This window comes from Urocampus carinirostris, chromosome 16 (genome assembly GCF_059441175.1).
Source record: "Urocampus carinirostris isolate Australia breed hairy pipefish chromosome 16, RoL_Ucar_1.0, whole genome shotgun sequence".
Taxonomy (NCBI): Eukaryota; Metazoa; Chordata; class Actinopteri; order Syngnathiformes; family Syngnathidae; genus Urocampus; species Urocampus carinirostris.
The window spans coordinates 17,129,197-17,142,456 of NC_142364.1; the positions used below are offsets into that span (position 1 = coordinate 17,129,197).

The window sequence follows — 13,260 nt, forward strand, 5'->3', positions numbered from 1 at the left end:
GTTCACACGAGTCTGGTCACCATGGCGACCGCATATCCACTTCAAAGGAGGGGATTTTATTTTCTTATTTCACAATGAATGTTTTTGTACAGAACTTTAAGTAACAACTTAATGCCTGAAAAGTGCTTCATAAATACATTTTATTGGACTTGATTTGATATATCTCCAACGATGCCGAGGGGACTTCAGCATTTTTTTTTAAAAGAAAAATCTCTGTTGAGGCGTCAACTGTCCGTACTTATCTATGCCTTTTCCTGACCATCACCACACTGCTTTACTACACTTACTCGCCATTTGGAGCCGCCTACAATCGCCGGAAAAGGGAAGCAACACTAGGAAGTGGGGTCTCCCTAAATGTGTGGACAATGATCTGATCAAAGCCACATCTCATCTCATTAGCTGCACCGCTTATCCTCAGTAGGGTCGCAGGGGTGCTGGAGCCCATCCCAGCAATCATCGGGCAGTCTGGTTGCCAGCCAATCGCAGGGCACACAGGGACAGAACACTCGCTCGCTCATTCACACCTAGGGACAATTTGGACCGGCCAATCCACCTGAAATGCATGTCTTTAGAATGTGGGAGGAAACCGGAGTGCCCGGAGGAAACCCACGCAAGCACGGGGAGAACATACAAACTCCGCACAGGAAGTCCGGTTGCTGGATTTGAACCCACACAGGAGGTTCCCAAGACCATAGAACTGTGCCGCACATGCGCTAACCACTGCGCCGCCGTGCTGCCCCAAAGCCACATCGAATGGTGATTCATATTACTGAGATCATTCTCAGAGGCTTGATACCCACTGATGAGCAACACCAAACCCTTTATATGAGTTTTTACAAATAAAACAAGAAAAAATCTTTGACACGCAGGGACAATACTTCTGAAAGCGTATCTATATGTTATGGCATTGAATTAGTTACGGCTGGGGCGTCACAATATCGTCCGGCGTGCCGCAACAGTCCCTCGGGTTGCATGTTAGAGACCGAGAAGGCTGCCTTGCCCGCCTTCCATCACGTGACGTCAGCACAAAGAAAGCTGCTTTGGTCAGGGATGGGTTGTCACCAGTGCAGGGTGGGGCGGCAACTCAGACACAAAAAAGGGAACGGGGCTGCCACTCTTGCTGAGCAGGGCCTTTCCTGGTGGCCCCTCAGAGGGGAGGCTTTAAAAGGGAGGGGGGCTGTCCAAATCCTCTCACTCTGCCTCATCAGCATCAAAGAACATCCAGGCAAGGTGAGTCGTAGATCACTGTTTTTCTAGTACCGTGCATCATGTGTAACTTCTAGTAGAGCATAACATAACAGCAATCTCTAGTTTTTTCGCGCGGTTTGCGTTACAAAAAGTTCCCCAGATAGCCAAAACCCACAAAGTAAAAACCTCAATTTATTTATTAAATACTATAATCATTCATTTAAAGCAAAAGAACAAACCCAATTTAATGGCTCAAGTATTTTTTAACAAATAAAAGTACTGTACTCTACAACCTTTTTTCTTGTTTTTTTTTTTTTACAAATAACTTCTGTACATGTTTAGTGGTTAGCACATTCACCTAATACGCAAAAAGTCCCCTGTTAAAAACCCGGGTGGAAACAAGTCGGTATGTACTTGCCCAAGACACACCAAAGGAAATGGTGCCCCAATGACCGTGGTCGAACAGATTTGGACAAAAAATTAAAAGCCTTATATAAGCCTCATAAGGAAGTAAACACACACTGTATCCATCTAAACCTTGGGTGTCAAACTCATTTTAACTCGGGGGCCACACGATAGAACAAACATTCTGTCGGGGGCCGGACTAGTAGATTAAAGAGAAAGAAAAAGAGAGATAAAGAAATAAGAGAAAGAAGGAGGGAAAAGGAGAGAGGGCAGGACAAAGAAAGAGAAAGAGAGAGAGGGAGAGAGCGTGAGAAACAAAGGAGATGAAAAGAGAAGTCATGAGAGAGGGGGAAAGAAAGGGAGAGGAAGAAAGAAATCCAAAGAGAAATAGAAAGACAGAAGGAGAGAAAAGACAAAAGAAAGCCCAAAGGGTAGGAAGGGAGGAAGAGAAAAGAGAGAAAAGGAAAAAAGGAAATTAGTGCAAAATAAGTTAAAAAGACACAGAGAGAGAAAGAGACAAAGAGCAACAAAGGAAGAGAAAAAGAGAGACATGGAGAGTGAAAGAGACAGAGACAGAGTGGGAGAAAAGGGGTGGAAAAGAGAGAGAGACAGAGAGAGAGAGAGAGAGAAATAAATACAAGTACTGTGTCTTTGTGAGAGGCACCTGGCTTTGGCAACATCAAGTTGACATAGTTCAACCTGCAGCTTGTTTTTCTCTTGCGCTTCTCTGGTTGTTGTCTCGCGGGCCGGATTCAATCCCTTAGCGGGCCTGATCTGGCCCACGGGCCGTCTGTTTGACACCTGTGATCTAAATTCATTGGAAAACATTAACAATGTGTCCTGTCTGCTCTTTTACCGAAACCACATTTCTTTCAATAATCAAACATTCCTGAAAAATGCCAAAGAGACACTAGGGCGTGCCAAGGGGCCACAAATGGCTCCAGAGTAAGTTTAAGCGGGTCTTGGAGCCCAAATTTGTTGGCGATAGAAACCATCTTCCTCTGCGTTTTGGTGCTTTTGTCAGTCCTGACCATTTTATTGACCTGAGGGCTTATAGAGAAACTTGAAGTGTAAACAGTTTTGCGGATACATAATCTAGGTCATTGCAGGCAGACACAAGCAGAAAAGGGGTTGGGCGGCTGTCAAGCCAATCAGAATGCAGAACACAATGCACGATGAAAATACACAAAGTAGCAAAACCGTGATAAGTAAACAAAAATACAGCAAGGGATTACTTTTCACATTTACAACACAGTCCACCATATGACTTTTAGCATGTAAATCCATCTCATGGTCATTGTTTTTGTGTGATCATCCTAAATGTATAAAATTAAATAGTAATGTAATACTGAAAGTCATTACACAACAAATGACGTCAAAGTCGAAAATCCGATAAACAGGTCCGGAAAAGCATGTGTTAACTCTTAGTTCTTCTGCCAGACATGACGCACCACTGCACCAAGTTCTCCGGCCACTGTAAGGTGAGTTCGAAGTATTTTTGTCTTATTAAGTACAGTCACGTAAGTCTCAATTATTCATATTGCCAATTTTGATGAACAACCATCTAATAGCCAAGTAACGATTGTGTAATATACTGTAGTTTAATTTAGTGTTTTTCAAGCGGTGCTAGTGTGCTGAAGGCGAAAGACATTCCGATGTCTCACCGCGTGTCCTTTTCAGGGACCAGACAGAGTATTCGGACTTTGAAAAATAGAGCCGGAGAGAAGCAATGCAGTTGAGGACGTCTATTAAATAAAGAAAAAACAGAGTACTCTGGGCCGATCTGATCAGGAGACAGTTATCGCAGTCAAGAGGGTCTCGAAAATTGTTCACCGCAGTTTTTATAGGAAAGGGGTGTGGATTTGAAAAATAGAACATGAAACTTCACCAGGCAAAGAAAGGAACTCTCATCTTATTCAAGAGCCCTTTGTTAAAACTGGTCCCAGCTAGAGCTAAGATTCATGGCCCGAGCCCGAACCCGAACCCGAACCCGAACCCGAGGCAATTTCGGGCCGGGTCGGGCCTGAAATGTCAGTCATACGGTCGGGTCGGGTCGGGTTCGGTCCTGCTTTTTTTTTTTTTTTTTTTTTTTTTTTAAAATTAATTAATAATTATAAATAGATGTTCATTAAAAATAGATACTTAAACTATGTATGGATACTAGACCAAGGAATACTTGTTATAAAATAAATAATTTGGATAAAACGGAGAAGGAGCTGTAATTGCTTTTAACGGAGCCAGAGCATGCTCTGTGCACGTGACGTGACGTGAATGCTGTCCTCTTAATAATCTTCCCCTCCGCAAATTCGCGTGATTTTGGCCTGGTATCCCCGATATGGAGTCGGACCAACAAGAAGTTAAGGATAAACTCAAGAGAGGAGAACTGACGAGGAAAACGCACTCTGGTAAGAGTTTTAATAAGCGTTTTATATAGAATACGATCGCTTTTGTCGGAAGTGTACATTGACGTTGGTGACATTTTCATCCGCGTTAAAAAACGCAATTTGCAGAATAAAATCACGCTTTATTGTTTAAATAAACGCGTTATATAGACTAGGATCTCCCAATTATTATAATTAGCTCGCTTTATTGTTTTAATAAGCGTTTTATATAGAATACGATCAGGGGGGGGGGGGATTTGCATAGGAGTCGGAAAAGGGCACAACACGTCAACACCCGCTTAATGAAAGTGCTGCGCTAAAATCTTAAGGACGTACTACTACTGCTGCTGTGGATTATGGCCCAATGATCAAGTCGTCAAAATGACGGACGCCCTTAAATGTTTTCGCTACCTCAAAAAAAAAAAACCGTCAATGACAGATTGTCGCTTAATGTAACATCTGCAGTGCAGACACAGAAATATAAAAGATGTAAATGTTTATACAGTTTTATTTCACTTAGGCCTAGATGTTGTAACAAAAGGCAGAGTTTAATTTGTTATCATAAATCACCCCTCCTTATAAATAAAATATGTAATTTCGGGCCCCCTCGGGCCGGGCCAGCAAATCCAGTTAATTAGTCGGGCTCGGTCCGGGTCGGGTTTAATACCCCTCGGGCCTGCGTCGGGCTCGGGTGCTTTTTTTGGGCCCGATCTTACCTCTAGTCCCAGCTGTATTTTCAAGGTGGTAGGATAATATAAAGGTGGAAGACCATTGCTGGGAAAGTACTGATATGAAAGGATACAACAAGTAAATACTTCATTCAAATATGTGGATAGACATAAGTGCAACTAAATGAATAATGGAATTATTGAAGTAATGATGTGATGATTAAATAAAAAACTTAAGAGAGGTGGAAAACTCATGTTCCACATGAAATTATTCAATATTATCCATGCGAAAAAAATGTATACCATTGTTCAGCATTGTTACTTTCTACCAATGAACAACTGAACATAAATCTATATCAGTGTGTGACAGCAGATTACTTTTTAATTTTCTTTGATTTTACTAATAATCCGCTCATGATCTAGCACAGTATATTTATCAACTTTTTTTGGTGAAGCTGTTGAAGATTGCACTGCAGAAAAAGGAAAATATATCAGATAAAGGAGAAAACTTGGTCGAAATTCTGCAGATTTTAATAATTAAAAAAAAAGAAAAATAGTTAGAATGTAGTAAATCAAACTTAAGCCCCTGTGGTCTGCCCATAGTATTGGCTGTGTAACATGTACATAGGTACTAAAATTTTGACATTGAGATTTTTTTGCGCACTTGATTTTTACGCGCAATATACAATCCGTCTCCAGAGTATATAATAAAAAAAAAAAAAATCTTGTTCTTGTTTACAACCGAAAGCGGCCAACTTTTACCAAAACGGATCTTAGAAGAGGCTTAAAATTATCTTATCTGAAGGCTTCCCTCCTTGTCCTCCTTGCAAGTTCAAAATCCATTGATGTCTTCTCTCCTTATTTTGAGTGTTTACTAGGGCTGGGCGGATCGATCCAATTATTGATATTATCGATACTAAGCAAGTACCGTACTTGGATCGGATCGTTATTATTGCCTTGGGATCGGTACTTCACCCCTCCACCAACTTGCACAGTCCTTCTCTCTTTCATGCAGCGCTCTCAGACACTTCTTAGGTTTAGTAAACTCACTACCTGGCCGGCTTCTGCATCTTGCCTGTCAGGCAGAAGAGAGGGCCAAATAGGAAGCGCAGCGTGGTATTGGCTTTTTTTTTAACAACAGAAAAGGACAATGCCAGGTCAAGTCAAGTCAAATGTATTTTTCTAGCCCTTAATCACAAGACTCAAAGGACTGCACAGGATTAGAATGTCACCATCCCCTAGTCTTAAACCATCATGCGGGCAAGGAAAAACTGAAAACCTCGGCACGAGAAAAATGAGAAACCTTGAGAAGGGGCCTCACAAGTGATTATCATCCCTCCATGATGACCAGGGTGCAATAGATGTAGCATCGGATAACAGTACACAAAACATAGTGAACATCAATAAAAGAAAACAATACGTAATATGTTGAAATTTGTCCAAAAAGTGCACGCTAGGTGTCATTTGATAAACTGGTCCGATAATGTGGCAGATTTGCATGAACTCATGAGAAAGTTGATCCTACAAAGGAAAATGAGCTGCAACCCAAAACGTGAACATGTCACTGTTCCTGAACAAAAACCTGTCAATCTGTTGTCACAATGGCAACAGAGCCAAAGGGGCTTGTTCGTTACTTTGCTTATTTTTGGGTTTGACTCTCTTGACTTTTGCGTAAAAGTTGTTGTGATAGTAAGTATTTTGACTTTTATATCGTGAGAAGTCTTTTACATTGGATTGTTTACAATATTTGCAGTTTCTGACTTAATTTAAACTGTGATTATCACATGTATAAACAAACTAAAGGGGAGGGTTGAATTGTTCAATGATCATGACATTTCTGAGCGGAAAGTTCCAGTATCGATTGATACTATGTATTTTCCTGTATCCGATTGTTGCTCAAATTTTCAGTACCGCCCTCCTAGTGTCTACTAAGATTTTAAATTTGAATTGTAAAGGTGGAGTGCATAGTTTAAAGTGTCCTTAAAAAGTTAACATTGAGTATTTTATCTATTAAGTATGTGTTAACAAGGGCCAACTGAGTTCAAAGACCCTTTATATTTTTTCTTTCCCGGGACCTACCTGCTTTTATCTTATTTTTATCAACAGTGTTCATGCCACGGAGCTCTTCACGCTGGAGGAAAGTTGGCAGGGGATGTGGGGGGAGGAGAGTGATTCCATTCGATTGTTTGCGGTTTTCTTAGGATGAAAAAGGTGAAAGTAAGAAAAGGACCGTTACAAATAAAGTCCAAATGCTAACCCAAACCCAAATAATGATGTCAAGGGAAGAGTTTGTCCGAGCACATCGAAGCATTTAAAAAAAAGCAAGATGATGGCCACCACTTCTAAATGTGACATGATTTTTAAAGAAAAACCGGATCAAAACTTCTAATCGTATGTTATGTGAGCAAAGAAAATGAAACAATTATGGCAATGTGGGCAGATAATCGTCTTCGATGAGGAGCGTTTCCAGGGTCGCCGGCACGAGTTCACATCGGAGTGCGGCAATGTGATGGAGTTGGGCTTCGAGACGGTGCGCTCGCTGCGCGTGGAGAGCGGCGCGTGAGTGCGCATGCGCGCCATTTGTACGTCCCTCTTGCAAGCACACTGACAGTCATTTTTCTTTTTTCTTACGTTTTTTAATAACAGTTGGGTGGGTTACGAGCATGCCTCCTTCCAGGGCCAGCAGTTTGTCCTCGAGCGCGGCGAGTACCCGCAATGTGACGCCTTCGGAGGCAGCAACGCTTACCACATCGAGCGTCTCACCTCTTTCAGGCCAATTGCATGCGCGGTAATTTCCTTTCCGTGTCCCGCTCTGTTATACGAGTCATGGGGATCCCGGCTCCTTTTAGAGAACCGGCTCATTCGGCTCGGCTCACTAAAAAGAGACGACTCTTTCAGCTCCCAAACAGCTCTTTGGGTTGTTTTTGTTGCTTGTATCCATACATTACCACTTATTATGGGGCATTACGCACAAAATGATTTGAATAAGGGAATGAAAATCAAGGAAAAAATAAATAGTAAAAAAAGACAAAGAGGAAGATAAAAATTAAGGGAAAAATTCAAAGAAAAAGATAAAAAAGGAAAAGAAAAAGCATGAAAAACAAAAGTGAAATGTTAGGGGAAAAAGAATAATAAGTAAAAATGTATGAAAAAAACAAACAAAAAAGGAATTAAAAAAGATAAAGAGAAAATGGGAGGAAAAAGCGATTAAAAAATGAAAAGAGCTTGGAGAAAGAAAAAAACTAGGAAAATGTCAAAGTAATATAGATAGAAAAAAACAAAACCAAAGCAAGAAAAACCTAGGTAAAAAGGAACCAACCAAAAAAAAAAGAAAACAGAGAGAAAAAAGCAAGAACAAAAGGAGAAAAAGAAGAAAATAAACAAAAGCAGAAAAAAACGACTAAAGAGGAAAAAAAGAAGAAAACTAAAAAAGTTGAGATATAGAAAAAACAAACAAAATAATAAAAAAAGAAAAATGAAATGAGACAGAAACAAGAAAAAAAGGCAAAAAAAAGAAGTAAACAGCTGGGAAAAAAATAAAAGAAGGAAAAAATTCTACTAATACATTAAAAAGAGGAAAAAGAAGAAGGAGCAAAAATAAAATAAAATAATAAAACAAGAACAAAGGTAAAAATAGCTGGGATGAATAGCAAAAGAAGAAACAATAACAGAAAAAAGGGATTTTGAGGGGTTCCTTTAATCGATACAGTATATTACCAATAATAATGTAAAATAATGTACATAATAAATAATTAAACAATATCTATTATTATACAAAATTATAATAGCATCATTTTTTTCAATCTACCGCAGAGGTCTCCAACATGTTGCCCGTGGCCACTAATGTTACCCCTAAGAACACCTGAATTACCCTTGGACCTGTTCTGAAAACAGCTCATCAGGATTTTCTAGTTAAAGGATTTTTGACTGAGTCAATACAACACTACTTCCAACAATTAACCCGGCAATAACATAGTAAAAACACAATAGTACCGTGACATGTTATTTTAGAAATGCATATCAAGACTGGGTAACATTTGCACTAATTAATAAAAAGTAGCTCTTAGATTGAAAAAGATTGGATACCCTTTTGCTCTACAGTGAACGTTAAACTCATTCAGACTTTGAACCTTTTTATACTAAACAATTTTCAAGTCAAGCAACTGAGAATCTCCTAAAAACACACGATACAACAAAATATAAATTGCAAATATTGACTTTTCAGTACACCAACAAAAACGTCAAGGAAACTATACAAAAGCTAACCATAAAAAACAGGATCCCTTAGAAACGCAAGAAATGTAGATTCAAATAATTACAGATCTACAAAAAAGAAGATAAAATACTTGAACAGTTCTACATACAGTACTTGTTACCATTTACTATATCCCCCTTCGTGTTGGGTTTCCGGCAGAACCACCGGGAGTGCCGAATGACCATTTTTGAGCGTGAGAACTTCCTGGCTCGGAAGGGCGAGCTTAGCGACGACTACCCATCCCTGCAGGCCATGGGCTGGTGCAACAACGAAGTGGGCTCCCTCAAAGTCCAGTCTGGAGCGTGAGTAGTCTGCATAAAATGTCAACCTCAGCCAATTGCACCACATATTAATGAAAAGCATAATAGGTTTTCTTGAAATGGGTGAATTAGAAACAATTGCGTCATTAGAGGTGTCGGTTCCAATAGAAGATTGGTCCCACTGCTTAAAGTGGTCAGAAGCTGCGGTATCTAATTAAGCCACCAAAGGGCGTTGGAGACCCCATGAAAGCAGATGTTTATCAAGTTTGTTGGTATCTATGGGGGGTGCCTTGACACAACAGCTAGCTAAAGACAATCGCGGAAGGCTAAAGTATAACTGTTAGTCCAGCTGTTTTGGAGCCTAAAGGGCACATACAAACACGCACAAACCAGGATTTACAAAGTAGTTCAGAAAAGCAAAATGGCCTGGCGGTGCTGGGCTGATAGAAGATTGAATTCCACTGCTCGGAGTGGTCGGTGGTTGGGAGCTGCAGTAACCAACTTGGTCATCAAAGAGCAATAGTAAAAGTAGATGTTTATCGATTTTGTTGGTCATTGGTCTGTGCAGTCCTTTGAGACTTCTTTTGATTAAGGTCTATACAAATAAACATTCTATTTATTGGGATTGTCTTAACACAACATCTAGCTGAAGACACTTGCTGAAGGTTGAAGTATAACTGTCGGTCCAGCTGTTTCGGAGCCTATAAATCACATACAAATGTGTACATAGATAGATAGATAGATAGATAGATAGATAGATAGATAGATAGATAGATAGATAGATAGATAGATAGATAGATAGATAGATAGATAGATAGATAGATAGATAGATAGATAGATAGATAGATAGATAGATAGATAGATAGATAGATAGATAGATAGATAGATAGATAGATAGATAGATAACTCTATTCATCCCCGTAGGGAAATTCACACTTTCAGCAGTATCCTTTTGTTGTTTATTAACAGATTAACAGGATGGCCTCGGGGTGCTGTGTTGTAGTTTAACAACAGCGAAGTGGATGACCTCACACGCTAGGCCAAAAGTTTGACGTCCCTAGTCGTAGTTTAGAAAAGTAAAATGACCTGACCATGCTGGGCTGATAGAAGACTGAATTCTACTGCTTGGAGTGGTCAGTGGTTGTAAGCTGCAATACCCAATTTGGACGTCGGAGGGTGTTGAAGTCCCCACGAAAGCGGACCATACGAAAGCAGATGTGGTCAGTGGTTAGAAGCTGCAGTACCCAATTTGGCCATCAAAGGGCGTTACAGACCCCATTAGAGCAGAGGTTTATCAAGTTTGTTGGTATTTATGGGGGGTCCTTGACACAAATCCCAGCTAAAAACCCTCAGAGAGGCCTAAGGTGTACTTTTTCACAAAATTAGTTCAGCATTTTTGAGGTTTTTAAGTCACATACAATCACACAGGTGCTTTTTTTTTACTCTTATTTTTTATTTCACTAAACAGTGTAAGTGCAAGTAAAATAGCACTGGGATGGGTTTCCTCAATGTTCTCTGGTTGATTAATTATAGTCAGCAAATACAGCTAAAGTGGGTGCTTTGCGAGTGGCGCTTGGCTTTGGCGACATCCAGTGGACATATTTAAAGTTGCAAATCGATATTTTTGCACGATGCGGCACATTTACGTTTACATCACTTTCACATCTAATGCATTTCTCAGATGTGTCTCTCGGGCCACATAATTGATGTGGCGGAGCATGTTTTGCCCACGGACCATGAGTTTGACACATGTGTTCTACAGGTTCAATATTAACCAAAGCAGTGTGTTTAGATTTGTGGTGTATTCCACATCTTATTATCATTGCGTTGACTTCCACTTTAAAGGTATTCCAACCCCCGAAAAACACAGGTGACCAAAGTATTCTTACTCTCGTCCAAAGTCAAGAATACTCACTCTGTAGAAGTACACAAGCCTTACGGCTGCATTTGTTCGTGTACTTTGTTATGTCTGCAGATTTGTGTGCTACCAGTATCCTGGTTACCGCGGTTACCAGTACATCATGGAGTGCGACCGCCATTGCGGCGAGTACAAGCACTTCAAGGAGTTCGGCTCGCATTGCCAGACGCCTCAGATCCAGTCCATCAGGCGTATCCAGCAGTAAAGGGGGGAGGCGGGCCCTTCCTGGACCACGCCCCTCTTCTTAGCCCCACGGACCCCAGACCATAATAAAGTGTCCTCCTTAAATACGCTTCGAGTCATCTGGTGTTGTTATTGACATGGGGGGGTCATGTGGGTTGTCGCCTGCCACTGCGACTACAAAAGTCAACCTGTTGCCAGCTGCATGTTGTTGACTTTCTACCGTAACTTTAAGTGCTGTGAAAAAGTATTTGCCGCTCACCTGATTTCTGTGTTTATGGCATATTTGACACTCACAAATGTTTCAGATCATGAAACCAATTTTAATATCACACAGAGACAACCCAAGAAAATACAAGACGTAATGTTGATTCCATTTATTAAGGCACAAAAGAAATCAAAACCTATGTGAAAAAGTAATCGCCCCCTGAACCTAAATTGGGCCACCTTCGGCTAGGATAACAGAAATCGAACGTTTACGATAATTGCTGTGGAGCAATTTTGGCCCACTCTTCTTTGCAAAACTGTCCTGAATCTACCATGTTAGAGGGTTTTTGAGCTTGAACTGCCTGTTTAAGGTCCCACCACAGCATCTCAATTGGATTTAAACCCAGATTTTGCATTAGCAAAATTACCATTATCAATTTACCATTATCTGCACCGCTTATCCTCAGTAGAGTCAAGGGGGGGGGGGGGGTACTCTTACACTATTATCCAGCAAGATAGCGGGGAGGAGGAAGGAGACATTCAATCAGCCCCCCAAAAAAGACATTTTAGCAAAATTCCATGAAGTTTTTGAATTTGTGGAACCACCCTGATAAAGTGTTGACAAGTCGTGCTATTGTTCATTATGTCTGCCTCGTGCATTTTCCACGGATTGTCAAAAGCCGGAAAAAGCAGACGTCATTGGATCAGAATTTCAAGAAACGCAAGGCAAAAAGGTAAACGAATACTTGTATTGTTCCCTTTATATTTATATTTTTTCTTACATGATGTGCCCCTTGTTTAATGTTTATTGTGCGGTAATCAAATTTTTACATGTATTTGTTTCATGTTCTGATGCTCTTTTACGGTTTATTAAAAAATATATCACACTCTACTTTTGCGAGGCTTGGATTACCGCATTTATATTGAGTGTGTCTCTACTTACAAAGTTTCCAGGTTAGGAAGCTACTCCCCGAATGAATTAAATACAAATTTTGGTAAATTTTGTACTTCGAGGAGTATCTTTAAATCCCTATACTTCTACTTTTACTTGAGTAAATTTGTGAAGAAAAATAACAGTACTTTTACTCCGCAACATTAGGCAACATTGAAGTCATTACTCCGTTACTTAATAAATCCCCTCCACGTAAGTATGCGTCTGTCTGTCTCTGCTAAGGCGCATTTATTTTGACTCAGAACTCCGCCAGGCTCTAACATGTTTAACCAATCAAACGTAGCAGCCTCGTCCCGTGCGCATATTAAACTTCAGCATGGGAAATCTTGTTTACGGATCAAACAGATTGAAAATGGCGCTTAGCAATACAGACTATGAAAACACAGAAGAGGAGGAGCACCCCTGGTCGGACATGTCAAGTCAAGTTATGTTTATTTGTATAGCCCTTAATCACAAAGAGTCTCAAAGGGCTGCACAGACCACAGCAAACCAGAGACTAATATGACACCATCACCTGATCTAAAACCTACATGAGGGAAAGTAATACACATATTATCAACATAAAATATAGGTTATTCATATGATATAGAGTAGAAGGACATCAAAAGCATGTTCCCCTTAAAAAGGCTGCGAAACACCAACTACAATATGCATTGTCTCCTATTTTCGAGTTCATAGGCTAGCTTGTTGTTCTGCTTGCAGAGCCTGTTAAGTAATAGGTATTTAAATGTGCCACTTAGTGCTACATGTTTACTTATTTGATTTACACTATTTTTATTTTATTGTTTATTAGAGCACTTGAATTTATGTTGAGTATTTTAATCTACTTTTAAATTAAATGTTTTT

General features: G+C 40.1%; 1 protein-coding gene across 1 annotated transcript; it reads left to right on the forward strand.

The window, feature by feature from the left end:
* The first annotated feature begins 1,109 nt into the window (after positions 1–1,109).
* cryba4 (crystallin, beta A4) lies at positions 1,110–11,367 on the forward strand. Its single transcript, XM_088355591.1, has 6 exons — positions 1,110–1,230; positions 3,034–3,074; positions 7,083–7,201; positions 7,289–7,430; positions 9,057–9,199; positions 11,133–11,367. The coding sequence occupies exons 2-6, from the start codon at positions 3,036–3,038 to the stop codon at positions 11,278–11,280; spliced, it is 591 nt and encodes a 196-aa protein (XP_088211717.1). The 5' UTR covers positions 1,110–1,230; positions 3,034–3,035; the 3' UTR covers positions 11,281–11,367.
* Positions 11,368–13,260: the final 1,893 nt, after the last annotated feature.

Excerpts from the sequence above, each read along its gene's own strand:
- cryba4 (XM_088355591.1), top strand. The coding sequence starts at position 3,036 with ATGACGCACCACTGCACCAAGTTCTCCGGCCACTGTAAG. Across the intron at positions 7,202-7,288 it reads CTGCGCGTGGAGAGCGGCGC|TTGGGTGGGTTACGAGCATG; the intron begins GTGAGTGCGCAT and ends TTTTAATAACAG. Across the intron at positions 9,200-11,132 it reads CTCAAAGTCCAGTCTGGAGC|ATTTGTGTGCTACCAGTATC; the intron begins GTGAGTAGTCTG and ends TTATGTCTGCAG.